Source organism: Ammodytes marinus (assembly GCF_949987685.1).
Source record: "Ammodytes marinus genome assembly, chromosome: 11".
Taxonomy (NCBI): domain Eukaryota; kingdom Metazoa; phylum Chordata; class Actinopteri; order Uranoscopiformes; family Ammodytidae; genus Ammodytes; species Ammodytes marinus.
In genome coordinates this window covers 22,653,682-22,678,746 of record NC_137215.1, presented here as the reverse complement: position 1 = coordinate 22,678,746, position 25,065 = coordinate 22,653,682, and the positions used below count along the sequence as shown (strand labels likewise).

At 42.6% G+C, this 25,065-nt stretch overlaps 3 protein-coding genes across 4 annotated transcripts; 2 read left to right on the top strand and 1 right to left on the bottom strand.

Annotated features, from left to right (window-relative positions):
• Positions 1-1,169: 1,169 nt before the first annotated feature.
• On the bottom strand, positions 1,170-5,162 carry fignl1 (fidgetin-like 1). Of its 2 annotated transcripts, none has more exons than XM_080036652.1 (2): positions 5,069-5,162; positions 1,170-3,923 (listed from the first exon to the last, which is right to left on the bottom strand). In XM_080036652.1, the coding sequence occupies exon 2, from the start codon at positions 3,904-3,906 to the stop codon at positions 1,966-1,968; it is 1,941 nt and encodes a 646-aa protein (XP_079892778.1). In that variant the 5' UTR covers positions 3,907-3,923; positions 5,069-5,162; the 3' UTR covers positions 1,170-1,965. The 2 variants fall into 2 exon arrangements, with proteins under 2 accessions (XP_079892778.1, XP_079892777.1); XM_080036651.1 differs by lacking the exon at positions 5,069-5,162 and adding an exon at positions 4,563-4,800.
• A 328-nt stretch (positions 5,163-5,490) lies between these two features.
• Positions 5,491-12,458, top strand: ttl (tubulin tyrosine ligase). Its single transcript, XM_080036234.1, has 7 exons — positions 5,491-6,213; positions 6,540-6,618; positions 6,759-6,985; positions 7,590-7,725; positions 7,815-8,084; positions 9,174-9,317; positions 9,647-12,458. The coding sequence occupies exons 1-7, from the start codon at positions 6,045-6,047 to the stop codon at positions 9,849-9,851; spliced, it is 1,230 nt and encodes a 409-aa protein (XP_079892360.1). The 5' UTR covers positions 5,491-6,044; the 3' UTR covers positions 9,852-12,458.
• An 11,164-nt stretch (positions 12,459-23,622) lies between these two features.
• cox5b2 (cytochrome c oxidase subunit 5B2) lies at positions 23,623-24,996 on the top strand. The gene is made up of 4 exons (XM_080037442.1): positions 23,623-23,796; positions 24,421-24,491; positions 24,578-24,677; positions 24,761-24,996. Exons 1-4 carry the CDS (start codon positions 23,694-23,696, stop codon positions 24,871-24,873), a joined length of 387 nt encoding a protein of 128 aa, XP_079893568.1. The 5' UTR covers positions 23,623-23,693; the 3' UTR covers positions 24,874-24,996.
• Positions 24,997-25,065: the final 69 nt, after the last annotated feature.

Genomic DNA, 25,065 nt, shown 5'->3' with positions numbered 1-25,065 from the left:
TTGACCAGTGAGGCACTGGACTCCAAAAACATCAACAATGTTAAGACTCTCTGTTGACCAGATGTACCACTTGGCGAAGGATTAATCAACTTTCTGCTGTGTGTGTGAAGGAGAGCACAGTCAGTCTAACTTATTAATACTGATAGCTGAGAAATGCATTGAACAATTAGGTTGAAATGCATGTGGAGTAAACTTAAATGATGCAGCTCATTCTTATTGTCTAATAGAAGGGATGTATTGCAGTAACCGATTTTCCTGTTGCGTCCACGGCTGTCTTAATCTCTAACAGGAAGGGAGTCAAGGCTTTCAGGCCTCTTTAAACATGAGACCCCTCTGTGTTGCCCAACTTCCGCAGATAGGATTAGCACATCCAGCCTCAGGAACATTTCAGGACAGCGAAAACTCGTCAAAATGCTAATAAGATGTGTAAATAAGTCTCTTAACAAAGAGATCACACTGCCCTGTGTAGATTAGGTGGGCAGGGGAATCAAGTGGGGAAATGTTACAATATACACGAGAGATAAATTTACTATTGATTTATTTTAATTCTGGGACTTAAAAGGTGAAGTAAGCGGTTTATTTATATTAATATAAGTGTTAAATCGCTCTTTATTCATACAGTAATCACTTACATGATGTGCGCGTTTCATAAAGCCAATCTTAGTCAGCTGCTCTGCATGTAATAAGCAATTAAACTTTATGTAGTATCCCGAAATTTTATCCGATCACAAGAGAGAACGCCACAAACCGACACCCGTCCGCACCCGTCTCACTCATGGTCTCACTGCCGGTGCACGCCAGAGCAACACATGGGTGAATGTTTATGCGCCTACAATGGCGGAGCAGGTAAAAATCCTTCCCAATGTGTGTTTTGATGGTTTTTATCATGTTTTATCACACTTATGGATCTGAGATGATGCTAGATAACTTGCTGCTTGTAGACCGCAGTGCATTAATGTGGTGACGTAGGGACGAGCGAGGGGACTGCTAACTGCAGTAACTGACAGGAAGTTAGCTAAAAGAACCATTCCGCTTACAGCACCTTTAACAAACAAGCATATAGATATAGAAGTTAAATTACAATTTTATTTGGATAAAATACAATTTTACAATTCAATGAAGTCATACAAACTAAAATAATGAGAAAGCCTAAACAACCGAGCTTAAGATTCATCTGGGAATAGATACTAAATATGCCGAATGTTTATCCTCAAAGTTTTCCAAAAGTGATGATAATTGCTGTAAAGGAATTTAAACTGAGAACACTGCTTCATCTGGAGCACAGTTCATGGAACCAACATGGTGCCGAATGCTGACACCAAACCACAAAGCAACAGTAAAATTAACATCTGAACAAAACAGTATGTCCATTAAAAACTCCTGAAAATAATTTCAACGCATAATGAACGCTGCTGGTAACAATTTGCAGTTTGTCCACACGGAAAACTCTTTCACTCTCTCACCAGCAAGACATACGAATAAGGATGTAGTGATAACAAGCACACAGCTGCATTTGTAAAGACTGTGTCAGGACACTGTTCAATTGTTTCAGCCAATAGTTTCATATTGAAGTTAGAAGTAGTTACAACAGCCTGTAAGGAAAGACTCATTTTAACAGATCACAAAACAACAGGCTGGTTAAAAAAAGATTAACTATTGAACTTAAATGACCTGTTGGATACACAGAGGTCAGGGGGTGGAAAAAAATACCAGAAACACCTGCTCTATATGCAATCTAACGGATATCTGCATTTAGGAAAATTACTTTGATCGATCAACATTTTTGATAGTTATCAAGCTTTTTGGGAAGACTGTCAAAGAGTTGTTGATCAAACTGTCAAGTCATTTTTACAGAGTAAGACGCTCCTGCTTTGTTGTGCTTTGTGTGCAACAAATAACACATTTCACATCTACAGATTTCACCCAAGCTGGACCGATTATTCTCAACAGGATGAGGAGGCAAGTTTAACGGCCACATCCAAAAGTCTTGTCCCACTCCTCGTACAGCTCCAAGTCTTTGGGTGAGACGCTGGGCCGTACTTTCTTGAGGGCCTCCTGGAAGTCCGTGTAGAGGATGGGTCTAACCTGGTCTGCGGTGATAGTGGCAATGTCACTGAGCTGGATGCTGCGGATGGGCCCCAGCGCGGCCTCTTTACACAGGTGGGTCATATCGGCGCCTGAGAAGCCCTCTGTGCCCGCGACCACGCTCCCTAGGTCTTGCTCGCTGAGCTGGTTCTTCTCCTGGGCCATGAGGTTGGCTACTATCTGGCCTCGGGCAGGCCCTTCAGGCAGGGGGATGAGCAGCCTCTTAGCCAGGCGGCGCCTCGCGGCCTCGTCTATCTCTTGGGGTCTGTTAGTAGCCCCCACCACCAGGATACGGTCCTCTGCCGCCGTGGCCGCCCCGTCCAGCTGAACCAAGAACTCTGTCTTGATCCTCCGGGAAGAGTCATGCTCCCCGTCTGTACGCTGGGACAGCAGCGAGTCGATTTCATCTATAAAAATTACAGCGGGCTGGTGGCAGCGGGCGATGGCAAACAGGGCTCGCACCATTTTCTCTCCCTCGCCCACCCACTTAGATGTGAGCGACGAGGCACTGATGCTGAAGAAGGTGGCACCCGACTGGCAAGCTATGCATTTTCCGATCAGAGTTTTCCCGGTCCCTGGGGGTCCGAACAACAGGATGCCCTTAGGGGGACCACGGAGGCCGGTGAAGATGTCAGGTCGCAGCATGGGCCAAACCACAATCTCCTTTATGGTGGTTTTGGCAAACTCCAGGCCCGCTATGTCGTCCCAGGCAACAGGAGGCCCGTGGTCCATGATCTCGCTCATGATCAGCTCGATTATCTTTGGCTCAAAGTGTTTCAGCCGCTCGTCCAGAATCTGAGGTTCCTGATTGGACCCGTGGCTCATCCCGGCTTCTTCCTCCTCCTGTCGTGGGATAGGTGACACAAATTTAGAAAACGTACCGCGAGGCCTGTTGGCACCAAGGGATTTCTTCCCAGTCGCAGCCATTGCAGCGGGCTGACCTCTCTGGGGCTGATAAGAATGTTTTTTGTGCTGTTCAACGATGAACTGCTCACGAGCTGTTCTAAAGTTGCTTCCAGCGCGCGGGTCAGCACCTGCGTGGCCTCCCTGTTGGCCCCTGCCACCGCCACCTCCACCTCCATCTGAATTGTTAAAATTCTTCCGCTTGGATGTGTTGGAGGAGAAGACGGTGGACGTGGCGCCCCAGGAGAGACCAGGGTTTCCCTGTGGAGGACCTGAAGGAGGATGATTAAACACAGACTGGGGTCGGGCTGGAGGTCGGGAGAATGAGTTTGGATTATTTGAAATCCATTCAGAGCCTATCGGCCTCTCTGATGTAAAGTTAGTAATAGGATTACTGGCACCGTTGTTAAACTCTGTTTTAGGCTGTGCTGGTCCTGTAGCTTTAAACAACGCAGCCTCTGACCTGCCTCCAGTAAAAGGAGCAGACAGGTTGATGCCTCTGCTCTCTTGGCCCACTGTTATGTTTACATCTCCTGGTGCCACGAGGGACCCTCCCGCCTCTGTCCCTGCCTGAAGCATCTTCTTCACGCTGGGCAGTTCCAGCAGGCTCTCCATGGTCAGGGAAGACTCCCATTTGTCACTGTGGTTCTTCTGACTTCGGGCCAGATGCAGCGCGCTCTCTGCATAGTTGTTGAGTCCTGTGCGGGGGTCATCCGAGTCCAGCACTGCGGAGTAGCGCTCCGAGTAAGTCCTGAACAGGCAGGCCATGCCGGCCGGAGAGAGCTGGGAGCTTGCCCATGCATACTGAATGGAGAGGATGTGGGCCCGGTAGGCATCCGCCGTCTGTTCAGGTGTGCAGTTGCCAGATGAAATGTCAAAGGACCTTCTCTGCCATTCGTCCAGGTGTGCGCCACTCATGCCTGGCCTGTTCCAGTCTGGTAAAGGAGAAGGGGGACAAAAGTGATTAAAAATACATGACCTCAGTGAAAGCCAAAGCACACAAATAAAAGTTACATTTCATTACATTGCATTCTGTGATGTGTGTGTATGGGCATGTGATACAGGGAACAATGGAGTTAGTATTGTAAATAAGTTTGAGGGACTCACATGGACTGATTAAAACAGCATTGCTAAAATTGAAGCATTCAAGATATCCCCACATTAATAGTAAAGGGCCGGTCAAGCTTTAAAAACAATGGATCATTACACTCACTAGCATCTCTTTGTTTAGATGATGTCTTCCTGCTCAATGTCTTCCACACCCCATCTGAGATAACATTTAAACATAAAGGGATATTTCCTCAGTCTTTTCAAGCCTACTAAAGGATTATGTAAAATTGGTAAAACGTCCCCTTACTGACTGAACATCGAATTTGATACATGTAGCTGTACTAGAGATAGGGTCACTAGCAAAGCTGCTGCAGTTTAGTTTACCATTCATCTACTGACATTGAAACCAAGCTCCTCATAACATGGCAGTTGTAAACAATCTATAGACAGGGCCTAAAGCAGATATCCCGCGGCACCCGACACGCCATGATACCATAACACACAATAAGGACAACAACACTTACTACGAGTGGTATCTTCTTATGATTTTGTGATTTAAAAAATGGTGCTTAACTAAAGAAACGAGGTTTAAGTGGTTAACTTGTTTAGGCTGATGCACAGCACCGCTGCCGTGTATTAGTTCGCGCCATCCATTTCTTCTTTGAGAAAGCTACTTCCTGCCGCATTCCAATTCGCTCTTTAAAACCTAAATTAATCTTTTGAGCATCGCTTTCAATAGAAATGGGAAGATAGACAAAGTAACCGAACATTAATTGTATGTAATTGAAACAACTTTGATTAATAACCAAAAAAGATGTGGCCAATAAAGCGCTGAGCTGAAGCAAATAAGTTATCTCCGAATATTGGAACGGGGCCCATAACTTGTCACAACTAGGGAGTGCTTCATTTATCCTCCCGGTTCGCCTACAGGCGGGATACTATCTGTTCATGTGTGTCAAATCCGCTCTCTGTGTCAACGTAAAGCTTCTTCATCAATGAAGATAAGTCAGAAAATACGAGTCTTTCTTACCCAGTGTGACAAACCTTCTCTTGAGTTTATGTTAAAGACTTTGGTTACAACTACTTGGTCCTTGCGGCTAACTTGTAGCTAGGTCTACGACGCCATCTTGTGGCTACACACGTTAAACAGATTTAAAATGATTAGACGGTCGCATTATCATTGCATTCTGGGAAAGGTAGTACCAACTTTATTGTAATTCAGTTTGCCACTGGATTCTGACATCAATATTTTTCAAGAATGTACACTTGTTCATTTATTGCATTCCAAATTATGTCCATTAACTCGTTGTATTTATAACAAGCTGTTAAATATCAATTTGTTCTGTGTTATCAGGTTCGCGAAAACTACACTAACCACAACCGTGGAGCTTTTTGTTTATACTGTCGACAGTGGATGACAGCGGCTGCGGAGCTTCTCAGGATAAAGGATACGCCGCCCGTGGGAATATGGACTGCGTTGGTGAAATTGTGTAGCTAACTAGCTATTTAATCAAAATTTCACACTGTATATTATTACATACTTTGTGTTTACGGAGGGACACCCGGGAAAAAAAGTTTACTGTTGCGCTGTCGTCACAGTGGTCGCAGTCCGTTAGCTGCAGCTAAACCGGAGACGGGATGTAAATTAATCCAGACGGGACCAGCCCCAGAAGCCGGTAGCAGCAGTGTCACACCCTTGTCTGGGATAACCGAGTCTACTGAGGAACATTTCAATGCTATCCTACACATGTTCTAATTCTTATTTATGAATAATATGTTAGCCTCAGTCTTCAGAGTTGGAGCTTCAGAGCAATAGTGTGAGTAAAGTGGACAGTGTGGACTGGATATGACTGACTCATCATCATGGCACGGACAGAGGAGATAACCCTGAACCGTCTGTCTGCTGCAGGGCCAACCAGATAGCCTCACAACTAGTTCACTTATTTAGACGTTTAATCGCTTATTTTTTCATCTTATAGCCTACTTCCGTTGGTCAACGTGGCATTATGAATTCCCCAGTGTACACCTTTGTTAGTCGTGACGACAACAGCAGTGTTTATGCAGAAGTTTCCAAAATCCTCCTCTCGACTGGAAAATGGAAGAAGCTGAAAAGAGACAATCCCAGATTCAACTTGATGCTTGGAGAACGGAACAGACTGCCCTTTGGACGTCTGGGTAAATTATGTTTTCTTTAATTGTGTGTGTGTGTGTGTGTGTGTGTGTGTGTGTGTGTGTGTGTGTGTGTGTGTGTGTGTGTGTGTGTGTGTGTGTGTGTGTGTGTGTGTGTGTGTGTGCGTGTGCGTGTGCGTGTGCGTGTGCGTGTGTGTGTGTGAGATTTGGTCTACACCCACTCAGGGTGAGACAGCTGCAGTGACTGCATTGCTGCTCAATCCTGCATCCAGTGGAAAGACTGTCTCTTTTCATATGTGAAGCTTTGGGTCTGGGTTTACACACATAAGTAAATAGAAACATTTTAACATGTCCTCACTTCGACTTTACAGGTCATGAACCGGGGCTGGTGCAGGTGGTGAATTACTACAGAGGAGCAGACAGGCTTTGCAGAAAGGCGCCCTTGGTCAAGTGTGTTTCTGTTTCTTAAATTGAAAAATCCATATGTTTTTCTTGCCACCATTCATGTTATTGATGTACATCTCTGCAAGTGAATTACTCAGGGGGGGGTAACTTACATTAGCTGACCATTTACCTCTTATTAACATTAGGCTAATAAAGACCAGCCCGGAGCTGTCAGACTCCTGGTTCCCAGAATCCTACATCATCTATCCGACTAACCTCAAAACCCCAGTTGCTCCAGCCACCAATGGCATGAGCCATCTGAAGAGCAATCCTAAAACGGATGAACGGGAAGTTTTTTTGGCCTCCTATCACTCTAAAAAAGAAAACGGGGAGGGCACAATATGGATAGCCAAGTCTTCTGCTGGAGCCAAAGGTAAAATCAATTCATCTAATTTGTTTAAAACCAGGATACAAGTTAGCTTTAGACAGTTTCCCTTCTGGATATTCTTTAAAAACGTAAAGCTATAGTGCGTATTATCTTTCACCCCCATGAATTATTTCTGAGTAATAGCAACATGTCGGTGCATCTAGATGAGGTAAACCTTCGATGATCGTGCACACATCTCATTCATTCTGTTGTACGTCCAGGTACAATCAATAACTAAAACATTTAGTGGGTGCTTCTTGAACTTCTACGCCAGTATCAGGGGGCGACAGCAGTTTGTTAACGCTGCCATACTGAGAAATACAGAGATAGTTTTCTGGAGCTGATAGGCTTAATCAACTTTTTGTCAACTGATTTGGCAATAGCTTGAATGTAACTCACATTCCTTTATATGAAAAAGTCTTTAACTATAGCTTAAAATCAAAGAATATACACTCATTCTGAGCCGTTTTGAAAAGTTTTGTTCAGCTGAAGGCACCTTATTTTTTGTATAAAACCCCTTCTATGCAATCTAATGTTTACAGTTTTAAATTGAGGACGTGGTAGATGGCTTCCACATGTCAGCTTGCCATGTGTGTCTTCACTGCAACAGGTGCTGGTATTTTGATATCCCACGATGCTAATCAGCTGCTGGAGTACATTGATAATCAGGGACAGGTTCATGTTATTCAGAAGTACCTGGAGAAACCTCTGCTTCTGGAGCCGGGACATCGGAAGTTTGACATCAGGCAAGTATTTGATGGTTATCACAAACTCACAGAGAATGGGCAAGTGTCTGGACTTTGTAAGCAATGCTTTTATGTTATGCTATTGTTAGGAGCTGGGTGCTAGTGGACCAGCAGTACAACATCTATTTATACCGAGAGGGTGTGCTGCGGACGTCCTCGGAGCCCTACAACAGCTCTGACCTCCAGGACATGACCAGTCACCTGACCAACCACTGCATCCAGATGGAGCACTCCCAGAACTATGGCCGATACGAGGAGGGGAACGAGATGTTCTTTGATGAGTTTAGGCTCTACCTGCTGAACACACACAACGTCACCCTGGAGTCCAGCATATTACCTCAGATCAAACAGATCATAAAGTAGGTCCTTCTTGTTTTTGCTGTTGTTTTTATGTTTGGATAATCTATTATAAAGCATCTATTAAAAAGCATGGCGTAGCTTTCATATATCATATTTAAGCTGAAGTGCAACTGCAAATATAAAAAAAGATCACATCAGTCTTATACTTTGAGAGACAAGAACTAGCATTTCTATGTGTCGTTGGACATATTCTTCAAAAGCTATGACTGAAAATGTAGACTGAGTTGGTCATTGAAATATGTCCAAGATGACAGTCCAAGTATCCTATTCCTGTTTAAGTTACTTTAAAGGTGCAGTGTGTAATATGACATCATCAAGAAAGTTCTACAAAGTTCTAGAATGCAACGCTCCCTGGGTAACCCCAACCCTTTAGAATAATAACAGAAGCTACAGTGGCCTTCAAGGACAAGAACAATTCTAAATTCTAAACAATGCACCTGATGACATTCCAAAAACATGGATGCCTCCATAGGACTTGCCTGCTCAATGTACAAAATATAATATTAATATTTGTAATTCTCCGCTCAGGAGGATAATTCAGATTATTGGCAGAGGGGATTTTACACCAATGAGGACATATTTATGAATGAGGATATTGATTTTAGCTAATAAATTACTTAACATGTTACACAGTGCCCCTTTAAGGTCAACAACATTTCACTCCTCCAGATAGCTGGTGTCACGACCTGACTCTTCTGAATGCTCTTTGGTAAAACATTTCCAAAAAATCCTCTGACGGAGAGTCAACTAAATCAAATTTAGATCCACAAAAAACTTTAACAAAATAAACCTGCAAGTAAATAATGACCACCATGTGTAGAAAGAAGGACTAGGTATCAGCCCTCATAAGGATTTGTTCTTCTTACTTTCTGCCTATCCCAAAACTAAAGTAAAGGTAAACTCATCTATTAAAAAAGTAGTAATTGAGGTTTATTATCTATTTTGTATGTGTTGCTAGTGTAATAATGTGACTGTGATGTATATCAAGTACCAGCTACCATCACTTAAAGGAAAAGGTGGATCCTGGGTAGGAAGCAACGTTTAGGTGTTTGTTACTGTTGAATGTTTTTTGTTGTCTGGATTCACAGGAGCTGTCTGACGTGTATTGAGCCGACAATCAGCACCAAGCACCTGTCCTACCAGAGCTTCCAGCTCTTTGGGTTCGACTTCATGGTGGACGAGAGCTTCAAAGTCTGGCTCATCGAGATCAATGGAGCTCCCGCCTGTGCACAGTCAGTAACATTCAGCTGATCACAAGTGTTAAAAAAGTTTCTTTCTTAGCATCTCTTCATCCTATATGATATGTTTTTCCATCGAGAAAATCTAACAGAAAAGACAATCCTATTTTGTTTAGCTAAGCATTTAGATTTTGTTCCTCACAAATTTTTTTTTTAGAACTGTGACTCCTTTGTGAACCTGAGGTTTTTTCTTTAGGTATATGCTATGCTATGCGCATGCTCAATATTAAAACAGCCTTAGGTCGCTGTGAGTAACTTTATTTAAACTCATTAAGTCAGTAAAACAAGTACGAAAGCATTTCTCTTATCTCTTCCCACACCAGGAAGCTATATCCAGAGCTTTGCCAAGGTATCGTGGACGTGGCTATTTCCAGCGTCTTCACCCTGAGCAACAGCGGTGACTCCTCATCTGCTTCCTCTTCACCATATTCCTCCTCTCCGTCCTCCACCTTCACCACCACCTCCAGCTCCTGCTCTTCCCCCAAACTAAGGGGCCCTCTACACGTGGGCCCATTCACTCGACTGTAAGCACACACAGATCTTCCCCTTCCGTCTCCTCCAGAACTAGATGCTTCTTCACGCTCTGTCCTCACTCCTAAACTCTACCCGAGAAGTAGCACATGCTAGCGAGCCAGGCATTTAATTGTATTTTTTTCTGTCATGCTGGGAGGGAGTCTCATTCTATTGAAGTCACTGAAATGCAGAAATGCTCTTTTCTAATGCATATTACGAATGTGAGGATGGTTTACGAAATGATGGGCAAACCTTCTGTGAGTTTGTGAATGAGGACAGACGCCCCCTTCCATCTCACTACCACCGGCAGTTTCTCCCCAAGCAGATTCATGGAGGTCTGAAGGATGCAGAGACGCTTCAACTGAGACTGTAGTGCCTTACATTTCCAGCCAAGCGCCCTTAAAGAGACTGCCAGTTAGCTTGCTGTGTTGCTGTGACCCGTACTTGTTCTATGAGCCTTTGCACTGTTGTGTAATAATGTCACCGCGATCATGATCAGTCCACAAAAATGAGCATAAAAACAGATTAATTGGTATTTTAGATCTTAGTGGATTTGTCTCATTTTGATTTAGCCGTTATTCTCGTCGGACATTTTTTAAAATTTATTTCTATCTTTTTTTTGGTTTTGTTGCAGTTATATGTAGCTATTAGTTTCAGTGAGGGATGCTAACCGTGATCAAGAAGCTACATAATTGGACATGGCTACTGCACTAACCCAATGTGTCTGTTGAGCTAAGCATTCATGATGTCAAGGTTTTGCCTTGAAAATCAACATTCCTCTTAATATGACCATGTGGACACAGTATATTAACTACATTCAGGGCAGCTGGGTTGCATAAATGACAGTCCTTCCTGGGGCAAACCCAAGTTAAAATCCGTCCACACCAGTCCTGCTGAAGAGTGTGACCTCTGCACGGCAGGGAGGAAAGGGAGCAGAGAAGTCCCATGATGGGATCAATACAGTATTAGCCCACACGATAAAAATAGTCCATCTGAATACATTTTGATGTTTTCTTTGAAGATGAGCATGTTTGTGTGAAAGCATGTAGTAGTATGCATCCTCATCCAAGTACATTTTGCGCCAGTTTGTAAAGAGCTGCCCTAAAGTCTCTAAAGTTTAATCTCTGTTGGAAAAGCTAGACCGTCATTGTAAAGTGTGTGGGTTATGTTTTTTGAACTGTTGATATGAAAGTAGATTATACTGCACAAAGTGTGTTACTGATTATTAAATGTATTTAGAGACCCCATGAAATAATACATGTGTTGATTAGGTAACGGAGCCTATGGTAAACAAAGAGCCCCGCTTCATCCGTCTTACACTCAACATACTGTGTACCACGTGTCATTACCAAATACAAGTAAGCCGCAATTGATCGTCACTGCTACTGCTGGTTCTTTTATTGTTGGACGTCATTGTTTCATGGGGTCTATAAAATATTTAATTTCTTCACTTTTCTTTCAACTAAATCCGTTTGTGAGTAGATGAGACCTCAGAGGTGTACAGTAACTGTCCAAATGAACTCATTTCAGATATATTTTACATCATGGTTCCGACTGCTTGCATCTTCTTTTTTTTAGACATGGACGTAGCAGAAATGTGGGACTGCTGCACGCTGGGTAGTTTATTTAACGGTTAGGTTCAGGGGTTCATTTTACACACTGACAATGCCATTCTAGGAGTTGAAGTATAAATGTGTCTCATAATGTTTCAATCCATGCCGTTCCTCTCCTTTAACCTCAGTTCAAATGTGCAAGATTTTGTTTCCCCATGCTGCTGCGACGAACATTAGATAAGGGATAACTTCCAAGCATTTTTCTTTTATTTAATGTTTTACATTTTGATCCACTGTGTATAGGTGTTTACAATATGACTGGAGAATGAAGGATATGCAAGTGTCTGAACATGCTCAGAAAGATGGAAAAGCAGGTAACAGAAAAAAATTCAAAGTCTTTTTCTTAAATGACTGGGGTTATTATAAAGAGTGATCCAAGAAACGAAGAACATAATGTACCAATTTCTGTGATATATTATGGAGCTCCGCTGTAGCTTAAATGAAAGTTGGTAACATATTCTAAGTAGGAAATGAATGTCCTGACTGAATATGTTGGCAAATTTGTGACAGGTGTTTGACGATTTTTGAGGTATCTAAGGAAAACTATTATCTAAACAAACTGTAAGTATGAATTTTTACTAAATTTGTAGGGAAATGTCTTTCCATCAAAAGGGAAGGGTGCCTTAGAGGGAATTGCAAGTCGATAACAAGAAGCAATGGACCTCCAGCAGTGACATGCACCTTCATATGTTTGTTTGTATTGAAGTGAATTCTCATTATTTCACTTCTTTTAAATTCAATTATGTGGCTTCGTCTTGTTCAGAGTTCCTTTGTACTTCTGACTCCGTTTATCATGTTTCTATTTTTGGTGTTTCCTAGATTTCCGCATCTCTACCAAAGATCACATTCATGCTGTATTTGTAAGCGTCACATAGTGTTTTGTCGTTGCTATCTGAACATTATTGCACCAATTGGCCGACATGATCCAATAGCAAGTATCGTATACAGAGAGATGTATGTGGTGTGTGTTTGTTTTATTTTTTTTAGGTGATGTGTTATCCAAAATCCTGCATGAACATTTGTCTTCATCAGAAACAATATTACTAGAATAAAAAATATTACTATTCTGAAGCTTCTGTCTTGTGTCCCTTTGATTTCCTTATCCTGCTGCCAGTCTTTATGCGATATGCAACAACAACATCCCAGACCCACTTTTCGCTGGGCACATGTGGGTGATATCAGTCTTCCCATTCCAGGAAACTAAGTGTAAAAATATTAATCATGACGAGCACTGAATAATATTTGAACAAACACTGATCAGCATTTAACTGTGCAGCAGGGGTGGTTGATGGTCATTGCTCCTTAATCGTTAGGACCTGGACACCGATCAGCAGATATTTATTTTATCTCTAAAATTTGGACAAAGCACTGACATACACTGGCTGTGTTCGGAAAGCTGCAGTGGACTATGCCGATCGGGTGTCCGCACTAAGTTCGGTATAGATATGGTGCTCCTGGGGTAGCCCGGGACCACCAGGTCGTCTAATGAGGGGTGCACCGGCCCAGGTCGGAAACGGAGCAGGTCAAAGCCCCCGTGCTGCTCAGTAGTGGGATCGCGCCTGTGAATAGACGCTGTAGTGCAGCCTGAGTAATACAGCGGGACCCAGTCTTTTCACACTCTTTCTACTGTTTAACCATCAGCTGGGACTACAACAATGTCTTAAAATAGGAAACAACAGCTTCAGCACTGCTGCTTTATTTTATTATGTCCATGAAAAACTTGAGAAAGCAGTTGTTTTTCTTTGTCCTACACCGCCTCCACCTGGAGGAGAGGAGCAATGACCATCAACCACACTAGTCAAAATCAGAACTTCAAACATTTAAAGCTGTCTCACTGTGACTCTTCTGTCATGTTGTAAGATCATTAATAGCAACAAACCGTCCAGTGGACAGTTCAGACACTTACCTGGTGAAAAAGAACTGCAGAACATCCACACCATATGTAAGCTAACAAAACAGACTTGATTGGTCTTTTTAACAGAAGATATTGATGTTTATACAGTATAATGAAATGTATGAAGTCTGACTACCACTGTCATGGCTTACTGGTACACTTGAATACAACACAGCCATCATCATTAAAGTTACCAGTTACACCTGAGCTTCTCCTTCTGTGACAGGTCAAAATGTCTGCTGTGAAAGAGACAATTGGCTCGTATAATGTGTGGGTCATCATGAGTGTCTCATTTTACAATAAGGACTTCAAAGTGGGTTACAGTAGAACTATAGTGGAGTCATACTTGGTCATAGTAGAACCCTAGTGACGTCATAGTGGGGTATTTTAGAACCGCAGTCACATCATAGTCCGTTACAGTAGAACTATAGTGTGTCATTGTTGGTCACAGTAGAACTGTAATGATGTCATAGTTGGTCACAGTTAGAACCCTAGTGATGTCATAATGGGTTATATTAGAACTGCAATGACGTCATAGTCCGTTACAGCAGAACTGCAGTGATGTTGGTATAATTTCTTGAGAAGGATGATTTTAGATAATATATGTCTCTACAAGCAAACACAAAGTAGTTCCTTTTGAGTCATACGTGATTCCTTTAGGCTAAGATTGTGTTGAAGGATGAGGATGTTGTGATTAAAAAAGGAATTTATCATTATTAAATTAAGGTGTTATAATTGAAAATGTTTTAGGAAAATTAGACAAACACTGATCAGCCTTTAAGTCTACAGGTGTTGTATTTTTCGGCAGTCTCAAGATGGCACCAGAGCTTTCTGCCTGATAACGTCAGAGTTTCAAACCCCAAAATCTCCATGAATGAATGCTTCTCTCGCCGGGTGTGGTGGCGCGCGCCTATAATCCAAGTTACCGGGAGGCTGAGGCTGGCGGATCGTTTGAGCTCAGGAGTTCTGAGCTGCAGTGGACTATGCCGATCGGGTGTCCGCACTAAGTTCGGTATCGATATGGTGCTCCTGGGGGAGCCCGGGACCACCAGGTCGTCTAAGGAGGGGTGCACCGGCCCAGGTCGGAAACGGAGCAGGTCAAAGCCCCCGTGCCGCTCAGTAGTGGGATCGCGCCTGTGAATAGACGCTATAGTGCAGCCTGAGTAATACAGCGAAACCCAGTCTTTTCACAATCTTTCTACTGTTTAACCATCAGCTGGGACTACAACAATGTCTTAAAATAGGAAACAACAGCTTCAGCACTGCTGCTTTATTTTATTGTGTCCATGAAAAACTCGAGAAAGCAGTTGTTTTTCTTTGTCCTACACCGCCTCCACCTGGAGGAGAGGAGCAATGACCATCAACCACACTAGTCAAAATCAGAACTTCAAACATTTAAAGCTGTCTCACTGTGACTCTTCTGCCATGTTGTAAGATCATTAATAGCAACAAACCGTCCAGTGGACAGTTCAGACACTTACCTGGTGAAAAAGAACTGCAGAACATCCACACCAAATGTAAGCTAACAAAACAGACTTGATTGGTCTTTTTAACAGAAGATATTGATGTTTATACAATATAATGACATGTATGAAGTCTGACTACCACTGTCATGGCTTACTGGGACACTTGAATACAACACAGCCATCATCATTAAAGTTACCAGTTACACCTGAGCTTCTCCTTCTGTGACAGGTCAAAATGTCTGCTGTGAAAGAGACAATTGGCTCGTATAATGTGTGGGTCATCATGAGTGTCTCATTTTACAATAAGGACTTCAAAGTGGGTTACAGTAGAACTATAGTGATGTCATAGTTGGTAACAGTAGAACTATAGTGATGTCATAGTTGGTAACATTAGAACTTTAGTGAAGTCATACTTGGTCATAGTAGAACCCTAGTGACGTCATAGTGGGGTACTTTAGAACCGCAGTCACATCATAGTCCGTTACAGTAGAACTATAGTGATGTCATTGTTGGTCACAGTAGAACTGTAATGATGTCATAGTTGGTCACAGTTAGAACCCTAGTGATGTCATAATGGGTTATATTAGAACTGCAATGACGTCATAGTCCGTTACAGCAGAACTGCAGTGATGTTGGTATAATTTCTTGAGAAGGATGATTTTAGATAATATATGTCTCTACAAGCAAACACAAAGTAGTTCCTTTTGATTCATACGTGATTCCTTTAGGCTAAGATTGTGTTGAAGGATGAGGATGTTGTGATTAAAAAAGGAATTTATCATTATTAAAGTAAGGTGTTATAATTGAAAATGTTTTAGGAAAATTAGACAAACACTGATCAGCCTTTAAGTCTACAGGTGTTGTATTTTTCGGCCGTCTCAAGATGGCACCAGCTTTCTGCCTGATAACGTCACAGTTTTAAACCCCAAAATCTCCATGAATGAAGGCTTCTCTCGCCGGGTGTGGTGGCGCACGCCTATAATCCAAGTTACCGGGAGGCTGAGGCTGGCGGATCGTTTGAGCTCAGGAGTTCTGAGCTGCAGTGGACTATGCCGATCGGGTGTCCGCACTAAGTTCGGTATCGATATGGTGCTCCTGGGGGAGCCCGGGACCACCAGGTCGTCTAAGGAGGGGTGCACCGGCCCAGGTCGGAAACGGAGCAGGTCAAAGCCCCTGTGCCGCTCAGTAGTGGGATCGCGCCTGTGAATAGACGCTGTAGTGCGGCCTGAGTAATACGGCGGGACCCAGTCTTTTCGCACTCTTTCTACTGTTTAACCATCAGCTGGGACTACAACAATGTCTTAAAATAGGAAACAACAGCTTCAGCACTGCTGCTTTATTTTATTGTGTCCATGAAAAACTTGAGAAAGCAGTTGTTTTTCTTTGTCCTACACCGCCTCCACCTGGAGGAGAGGAGCAATGACCATCAACCACACTAGTCAAAATCAGAACTTCAAACATTTAAAGCTGTCTCACTGTGACTCTTCTGCCATGTTGTAAGATCATTAATAGCAACAAACCGTCCAGTGGACAGTTCAGACACTTACCTGGTGAAAAAGAACTGCAGAACATCCACACCAAATGTAAGCTAACAAAACAGACTTGATTGGTCTTTTTAACAGAAGATATTGATGTTTATACAGTATAATGACATGTATGAAGTCTGACTACCACTGTCATGGCTTACTGGGACACTTGAATACAACACAGCCATCATCATTAAAGTTACCAGTTACACCTGAGCTTCTCCTTCTGTGACAGGTCAAAATGTCTGCTGTGAAAGAGACAATTGGCTCGTATAATGTGTGGGTCATCATGAGTGTCTCATTTTACAATAAGGACTTCAAAGTGGGTTACAGTAGAACTATAGTGATGTCATAGTAGGTAACAGTAGAACTATAGTGATGTCATAGTTGGTAACAGTAGAACTATAGTGATGTCATAGTTGGTAACATTAGAACTTTAGTGAAGTCATACTTGGTCATAGTAGAACCCTAGTGACGTCATAGTGGGGTACTTTAGAACCGCAGTCACATCATAGTCCGTTACAGTAGAACTATAGTGATGTCATTGTTGGTCACAGTAGAACTGTAATGATGTCATAGTTGGTCACAGTTAGAACCCTAGTGATGTCATAATGTGTTATATTAGAACTACAATGACGTCATAGTCCGTTACAGCAGAACTGCAGTGATGTTGGTATATTTTCTTGAGAAGGATTATTTTAGATAATATATGTCTCTACAAGCAAACACAAAGTAGTTCCTTTTGAGTCATACGTGATTCCTTTAGGCTAAGATTGTGTTGAAGGATGAGGATGTTGTGATTAAAAAAGGAATTTATCATTATTAAAGTAAGGTGTTATAATTGAAAATGTTTTAGGAAAATTAGACAAACACTGATCAGCCTTTAAGTCTACAGGTGTTGTATTTTTTGGCCGTCTCAAGATGGCACCAGAGCTTTCTGCCTGATAACGTCACAGTTTTAAACCCCAAAATCTCCATGAATGAAGGCTTCTCTCGCCGGGTGTAGTGGCGCGCGCCTATAATCCAAGTTACCGGGAGGCTGAGGCTGGCGGATCGTTTGAGCTCAGGAGTTCTGAGCTGCAGTGGACTATGCCGATCGGGTGTCCGCACTAAGTTCGGTATCGATATGGTGCTCCTGGGGGAGCCCGGGACCACCAGGTCGTCTAAGGAGGGGTGCACCGGCCCAGGTCGGAAACGGAGCAGGTCAAAGCCCCCGTGCCGCTCAGTAGTGGGATCGCGCCTGTGAATAGACGCTGTAGTACGGCCTGAGTAATACGGTGGGACCCAGTCTTTTCACACTCTTTCTACTGTTTAACCATCAGCTGGGACTACAACAATGTCTTAAAATAGGAAACAACAGCTTCAGCACTGCTGCTTTATTTTATTGTGTCCATGAAAAACTCGAGAAAGCAGTTGTTTTTCTTTGTCCTACACCGCCTCCACCTGGTGGAGAGGAGCAATGACCATCAACCACACTAGTCAAAATCAGAACTTCAAACATTTAAAGCTGTCTCACTGTGACTCTTCTGCCATGTTGTAAGATCATTAATAGCAACAAACCGTCCAGTGGACAGTTCAGACACTTACCTGGTGAAAAAGAACTGCAGAACATCCACACCAAATGTAAGCTAACAAAACAGACTTGATTGGTCTTTTTAACAGAAGATATTGATGTTTATACAGTATAATGACATGTATGAAGTCTGACTACCACTGTCATGGCTTACTGGGACACTTGAATACAACACAGCCATCATCATTAAAGTTACCAGTTACACCTGAGCTTCTCCTTCTGTGACAGGTCAAAATGTCTGCTGTGAAAGAGACAATTGGCTCGTATAATGTGTGGGTCATCATGAGTGTCTCATTTTACAATAAGGACTTCAAAGTGGGTTACAGTAGAACTATAGTGATGTCATAGTTGGTAACAGTAGAACTATAGTGATGTCATAGTTGGTAACATTAGAACTTTAGTGAAGTCATACTTGGTCATAGTAGAACCCTAGTGACGTCATAGTGGGGTACTTTAGAACCGCAGTCACATCATAGTCCGTTACAGTAGAACTATAGTGATGTCATTGTTGGTCACAGTAGAACTGTAATGATGTCATAGTTGGTCACAGTTATAATAACCCTAGTGATGTCATAATGTGTTATATTAGAACTGCAATGACGTCATAGTCCGTTACAGCAGAACTGCAGTGATGTTGGTATATTTTCTTGAGAAGGATGATTTTAGATAATATATGTCTCTACAAGCAAACACAAAGTAGTTCCTTTTGAGTCATACGTGATTCCTTTAGGCTAAGATTGTGTTGAAGGATGAGGATGTTGTGATTAAAAAAGGAATTTATCATTATTAAAGTAAGGTGTTATAATTGAAAATGTTTTAGGAAAATTAGACAAACACTGATCAGCCTTTAAGTCTACAGGTGTTGTATTTTTCGGCCGTCTCAAGATGGCACCAGAGCTTTCTGCCTGATAACGTCACAGTTTTAAACCCCAAAATCTCCATGAATGAAGGCTTCTCTCGCCGGGTGTGGTGGCGCGCGCCTATAATCCAAGTTACCGGGAGGCTGAGGCTGGCGGATCGTTTGAGCTCAGGAGTTCTGAGCTGCAGTGGACTATGCCGATCGGGTGTCCGCACTAAGTTCGGTATTGATATGGTGCTCCTCGGGGAGCCCGGGACCACCAGGTCGTCTAAGGAGGGGTGCACCGGCCCAGGTCGGAAACGGAGCAGGTCAAAGCCCCTGTGCCGCTCAGTAGTGGGATCGCGCCTGTGAATAGACGCTGTAGTGCGGCCTGAGTAATACGGCGGGACCCAGTCTTTTCGCACTCTTTCTACTGTTTAACCATCAGCTGGGACTACAACAATGTCTTAAAATAGGAAACAACAGCTTCAGCACTGCTGCTTTATTTTATTGTGTCCATGAAAAACTTGAGAAAGCAGTTGTTTTTCTTTGTCCTACACCGCCTCCACCTGGAGGAGAGGAGCAATGACCATCAACCACACTAGTCAAAATCAGAACTTCAAACATTTAAAGCTGTCTCACTGTGACTCTTCTGCCATGTTGTAAGATCATTAATAGCAACAAACCGTCCAGTGGACAGTTCAGACACTTACCTGGTGAAAAAGAACTGCAGAACATCCACACCAAATGTAAGCTAACAAAACAGACTTGATTGGTCTTTTTAACAGAAGATATTGATGTTTATACAGTATAATGACATGTATGAAGTCTGACTACCACTGTCATGGCTTACTGGGACACTTGAATACAACACAGCCATCATCATTAAAGTTACCAGTTACACCTGAGCTTCTCCTTCTGTGACAGGTCAAAATGTCTGCTGTGAAAGAGACAATTGGCTCGTATAATGTGTGGGTCATCATGAGTGTCTCATTTTACAATAAGGACTTCAAAGTGGGTTACAGTAGAACTATAGTGATGTCATAGTAGGTAACAGTAGAACTATAGTGATGTCATAGTTGGTAACAGTAGAACTATAGTGATGTCATAGTTGGTAACATTAGAACTTTAGTGAAGTCATACTTGGTCATAGTAGAACCCTAGTGACGTCATAGTGGGGTACTTTAGAACCGCAGTCACATCATAGTCCGTTACAGTAGAACTATAGTGATGTCATTGTTGGTCACAGTAGAACTGTAATGATGTCATAGTTGGTCACAGTTAGAACCCTAGTGATGTCATAATGTGTTATATTAGAACTACAATGACGTCATAGTCCGTTACAGCAGAACTGCAGTGATGTTGGTATATTTTCTTGAGAAGGATTATTTTAGATAATATATGTCTCTACAAGCAAACACAAAGTAGTTCCTTTTGAGTCATACGTGATTCCTTTAGGCTAAGATTGTGTTGAAGGATGAGGATGTTGTGATTAAAAAAGGAATTTATCATTATTAAAGTAAGGTGTTATAATTGAAAATGTTTTAGGAAAATTAGACAAACACTGATCAGCCTTTAAGTCTACAGGTGTTGTATTTTTTGGCCGTCTCAAGATGGCACCAGAGCTTTCTGCCTGATAACGTCACAGTTTTAAACCCCAAAATCTCCATGAATGAAGGCTTCTCTCGCCGGGTGTAGTGGCGCGCGCCTATAATCCAAGTTACCGGGAGGCTGAGGCTGGCGGATCGTTTGAGCTCAGGAGTTCTGAGCTGCAGTGGACTATGCCGATCGGGTGTCCGCACTAAGTTCGGTATCGATATGGTGCTCCTGGGGGAGCCCGGGACCACCAGGTCGTCTAAGGAGGGGTGCACCGGCCCAGGTCGGAAACGGAGCAGGTCAAAGCCCCCGTGCCGCTCAGTAGTGGGATCGCGCCTGTGAATAGACGCTGTAGTACGGCCTGAGTAATACGGTGGGACCCAGTCTTTTCACACTCTTTCTACTGTTTAACCATCAGCTGGGACTACAACAATGTCTTAAAATAGGAAACAACAGCTTCAGCACTGCTGCTTTATTTTATTGTGTCCATGAAAAACTCGAGAAAGCAGTTGTTTTTCTTTGTCCTACACCGCCTCCACCTGGTGGAGAGGAGCAATGACCATCAACCACACTAGTCAAAATCAGAACTTCAAACATTTAAAGCTGTCTCACTGTGACTCTTCTGCCATGTTGTAAGATCATTAATAGCAACAAACCGTCCAGTGGACAGTTCAGACACTTACCTGGTGAAAAAGAACTGCAGAACATCCACACCAAATGTAAGCTAACAAAACAGACTTGATTGGTCTTTTTAACAGAAGATATTGATGTTTATACAGTATAATGACATGTATGAAGTCTGACTACCACTGTCATGGCTTACTGGGACACTTGAATACAACACAGCCATCATCATTAAAGTTACCAGTTACACCTGAGCTTCTCCTTCTGTGACAGGTCAAAATGTCTGCTGTGAAAGAGACAATTGGCTCGTATAATGTGTGGGTCATCATGAGTGTCTCATTTTACAATAAGGACTTCAAAGTGGGTTACAGTAGAACTATAGTGATGTCATAGTTGGTAACAGTAGAACTATAGTGATGTCATAGTTGGTAACATTAGAACTTTAGTGAAGTCATACTTGGTCATAGTAGAACCCTAGTGACGTCATAGTGGGGTACTTTAGAACCGCAGTCACATCATAGTCCGTTACAGTAGAACTATAGTGATGTCATTGTTGGTCACAGTAGAACTGTAATGATGTCATAGTTGGTCACAGTTATAATAACCCTAGTGATGTCATAATGTGTTATATTAGAACTGCAATGACGTCATAGTCCGTTACAGCAGAACTGCAGTGATGTTGGTATATTTTCTTGAGAAGGATGATTTTAGATAATATATGTCTCTACAAGCAAACACAAAGTAGTTCCTTTTGAGTCATACGTGATTCCTTTAGGCTAAGATTGTGTTGAAGGATGAGGATGTTGTGATTAAAAAAGGAATTTATCATTATTAAAGTAAGGTGTTATAATTGAAAATGTTTTAGGAAAATTAGACAAACACTGATCAGCCTTTAAGTCTACCGGTGTTGTATTTTTCGGCCGTCTCAACATGGCACCAGAGCTTTCTGACTGCCTGATAACGTCACAGTTTTAAACCCCAAAATCTCCATGAATGAAGGCTTCTCTCGCCGGGTGTGGTAGCGCGCGCCTATAATCCAAGTTACCGGGAGGCTGAGGCTGGCGGATCGTTTGAGCTCAGGAGTTCTGAGCTGCAGTGGACTATGCCGATCGGGTGTCCGCACTAAGTTCGGTATCGATATGGTGCTCCTGGGGGATCCCGGGACCACCAGGTCGTCTAAGGAGGGGTGCACCGGCCCAGGTCGGAAACGGAGCAGGTCAAAGCCCCCGTGCCGCTCAGTAGTGGGATCGCGCCTGTGAATAGACGCTGTAGTGCAGCCTGAGTAATACAGCGGGACCCAGTCTTTTCACACTCTTTCTACTGTTTAACCATCAGCTGGGATTACAACAATGTCTTAAAATAGGAAACAACAGCTTCAGCACTGCTGCTTTATTTAATTGTGTCCATGAAAAACTCGAGAAAGCAGTTGTTTTTCTTTGTCCTACACCGCCTCCACCTGGAGGAGAGGAGCAATGACCATCAACCACACTAGTCAAAATCAGGGACTGCAGGGATGTTATAATGCCAGGGACGAACACAGAAGATACAGACAACTATTTTCAGGTTTTGTTTTACTTAAAGAGATAAACACACGCACATGGTTAATGACTAGACCTATTCAAATTACAGTCGCTTCATCACTTTTTCTTTCTCTTTCTCTTTCTTAATCATATGTCTTGCCCACTGCACCTAGAGGAAAGGAGCAAATGGCCATCGATAACACCAGTCAATTTCACATTTTGGTTAAATTCTCACACCAATAGCCTACATTCTCATATTAGCACTCTCTCTCTCTCTCTCTCTCTCTCTCTCTCTCTCTCTCTCTCTCTCTCTCTCTCTCTCTCTGAGCACAAAAACCAAAGATTTTAAAATAAAAATTTAATTTAATTTCTCCTCGTCAAACAGAAAAACGCTACAGCATGAAACGTTGATTTTACACAGGCAACAAAACATAGGCCTACTGATATTAAATATGATGCATTGAATAGTTGACGCATTCCACAGGATTTTTTGATGACCTTAAATTTACTTGAGCCATCTACAATACACAGGGTTCATACACAGTAGGCTGTTGCAGTTGTTAAAAAAATCAAATAATATATTATGACACTGACAGAGGTCATTCGACACTAGAGCCAGTAGGCTATAGGCCTACTTTAATACTGTAATGTTTAATAGGTAGGCTAAGTAAATCTTTCAACGCGGGACTTTCAATTAAAAATAGCCTATGAAGCTGCTTGCATCTCTTTCTCTTGGATGTCTCTCAAATGTGAAGATTATTAAGGATGTCCCATTACTTAGGACACCATATCAAACTGATTGTGTTAGCCTTTCAATGTCAACTGATATTTCCTCATTCAGGAGTAGGCCTAGTTGAGCCGGGTGAGTTTTATTTTATTTATTATTAGGCCTATAGGTTATATAGGCGATAACCTACTTTATTAGCAAATGTACAATACAAATTGGCAGCCAGGGTGAGTTATTTATCAGAACAAATTTATATTTTTAGTAGCCTAAAAAGCTGTCGCTTGTTAAGTTTTCATCAGTAGGCTATAGCCCACTTCTTCCTCGGGGTGCACTCTGCTTAATTTCATTGGTTATCGCAGCCACTTCTCTGCTCTCATTGCTCCGCGCACCTGTCAGTCAGACAGTTTGCAGGGTCATTTCAGTCCAACAGATCGCAGCAGGTCACTTTCGGTACAGGAAAGTGTGTGAGCACTCAGCAGAATGGCGGGACGTCTTCTTTTACTTCGAGCTTGTACTACAACATTGCAGCTGAGGAGCAATGTGGTCGTCAGACCTTTGCAGAGGGCCATGGCCACTGCGAAAGGTAGGAGTTTGTGTTTATAAGCGACGACATTATCTCTTTTGGTTGTACGATAACGTTAGGCCTGCACGCTACGGTGAGAGCGCACCTGTCACAGCTAACCTAACATCAGGAGTTAGTTGGAGTTAAAAATACATGTTTAGTGTATTGCGCAGTTTGGTGGCTAAACGCTTAAGCAGACACGACGTCTTTAATGTGTCGAAATCCACCTCCCACTGGTGTTCTATCACGTAAACAACACTGAATTTTGTCACGTAGGCAGAGTATTTTTCAGTGTTTTTTTAGGTGTTTTGTTTTCATGAGCTGTGTTACTTTGTCACCGATATGCCACTGTTGTGAATTAAATGATGAAGGTCATTTGGACTATAACTCGTGGAAAGGCCATTGATAGACCCACCTCCTTTGGCACGTATAAAATGGATTAATGCCAATGTCCTGATATGGGATAGGATCACGTCGGTGTGGGCGGCATCCAGTGTCGACGTGCAGTTTCACTGGTATTCATTCAAGCAGAATGACTGCAATGTGCATACAGTCAAACCTGGGAAGATGAGCTAAAATAAAGTTTCTGATTTCATAGTAAGCATTTGTTTTAATGAAAACCTCTGCTATTCCATTATTTTCCAGGAATACCAACAGATGATGAACAGGCCACTGGACTGGAGCGACGTGCCCTGCAAGCCCTCAAAGTGGGAAAGGTAGGCTACCATACCATACCCTCAAGTATACTGTGTGCTCAAGTATAACTGTGCATGTTCTAATTTAATATATATTCACATTACAGGATCCCTACAGTATGCTAAAGCCGAAGGAGTATGCTGGCACGAAGGAGGACCCTCACATTGTGCCAAGCATCGGTACCAAGAGGCTGGTGGGCTGTATTTGTAAGTGAAGTACATTCAACTCCACTCGTCTGAATGAATGTGTGCATTGCAAGCCTGGTGAACCATAATGTGATTCTCTGCAGGTGAGGAAGACAACACTGCTATTGTGTGGTTCTGGGTTCACGAGGGAAATTCCCAGCGCTGTCCTTCCTGTGGCTCCCACTATCAGTTGGTCCACCACGAGCTGCCCCATTAAATCTGAATTGAACACAAACTCTGTCCAAACGGAAGAACACAGAAATCCATATTTGCCTGTTGATTTGTGGCTATCTTACTGCTTTGTGTGCCTATAATTAAACGTGTACGGTTTAAACCTGAACTCACCTGTCCTGATAGAAATTTGTTGTCTGGGTTAATTAAGTAAAAAGATCAACATCCAGCATGTTCA

Coding starts and splice junctions, on each gene's coding strand:
- fignl1 (XM_080036652.1), bottom strand. CDS start 3,906: ATGAGTGGCGCACACCTGGACGAATGGCAGAGAAGGTCCTTTGACATT.
- cox5b2 (XM_080037442.1), top strand. CDS start 23,694: ATGGCGGGACGTCTTCTTTTACTTCGAGCTTGTACTACAACATTGCAG. Junction 23,797..24,420: donor GGCCATGGCCACTGCGAAAG/GTAGGAGTTTGT, acceptor ATTATTTTCCAG/GAATACCAACAGATGATGAA. Junction 24,492..24,577: donor AAGCCCTCAAAGTGGGAAAG/GTAGGCTACCAT, acceptor TTCACATTACAG/GATCCCTACAGTATGCTAAA.
- ttl (XM_080036234.1), top strand. CDS start 6,045: ATGAATTCCCCAGTGTACACCTTTGTTAGTCGTGACGACAACAGCAGT. Junction 6,214..6,539: donor ACTGCCCTTTGGACGTCTGG/GTAAATTATGTT, acceptor TCGACTTTACAG/GTCATGAACCGGGGCTGGTG. Junction 7,726..7,814: donor CATCGGAAGTTTGACATCAG/GCAAGTATTTGA, acceptor TGCTATTGTTAG/GAGCTGGGTGCTAGTGGACC.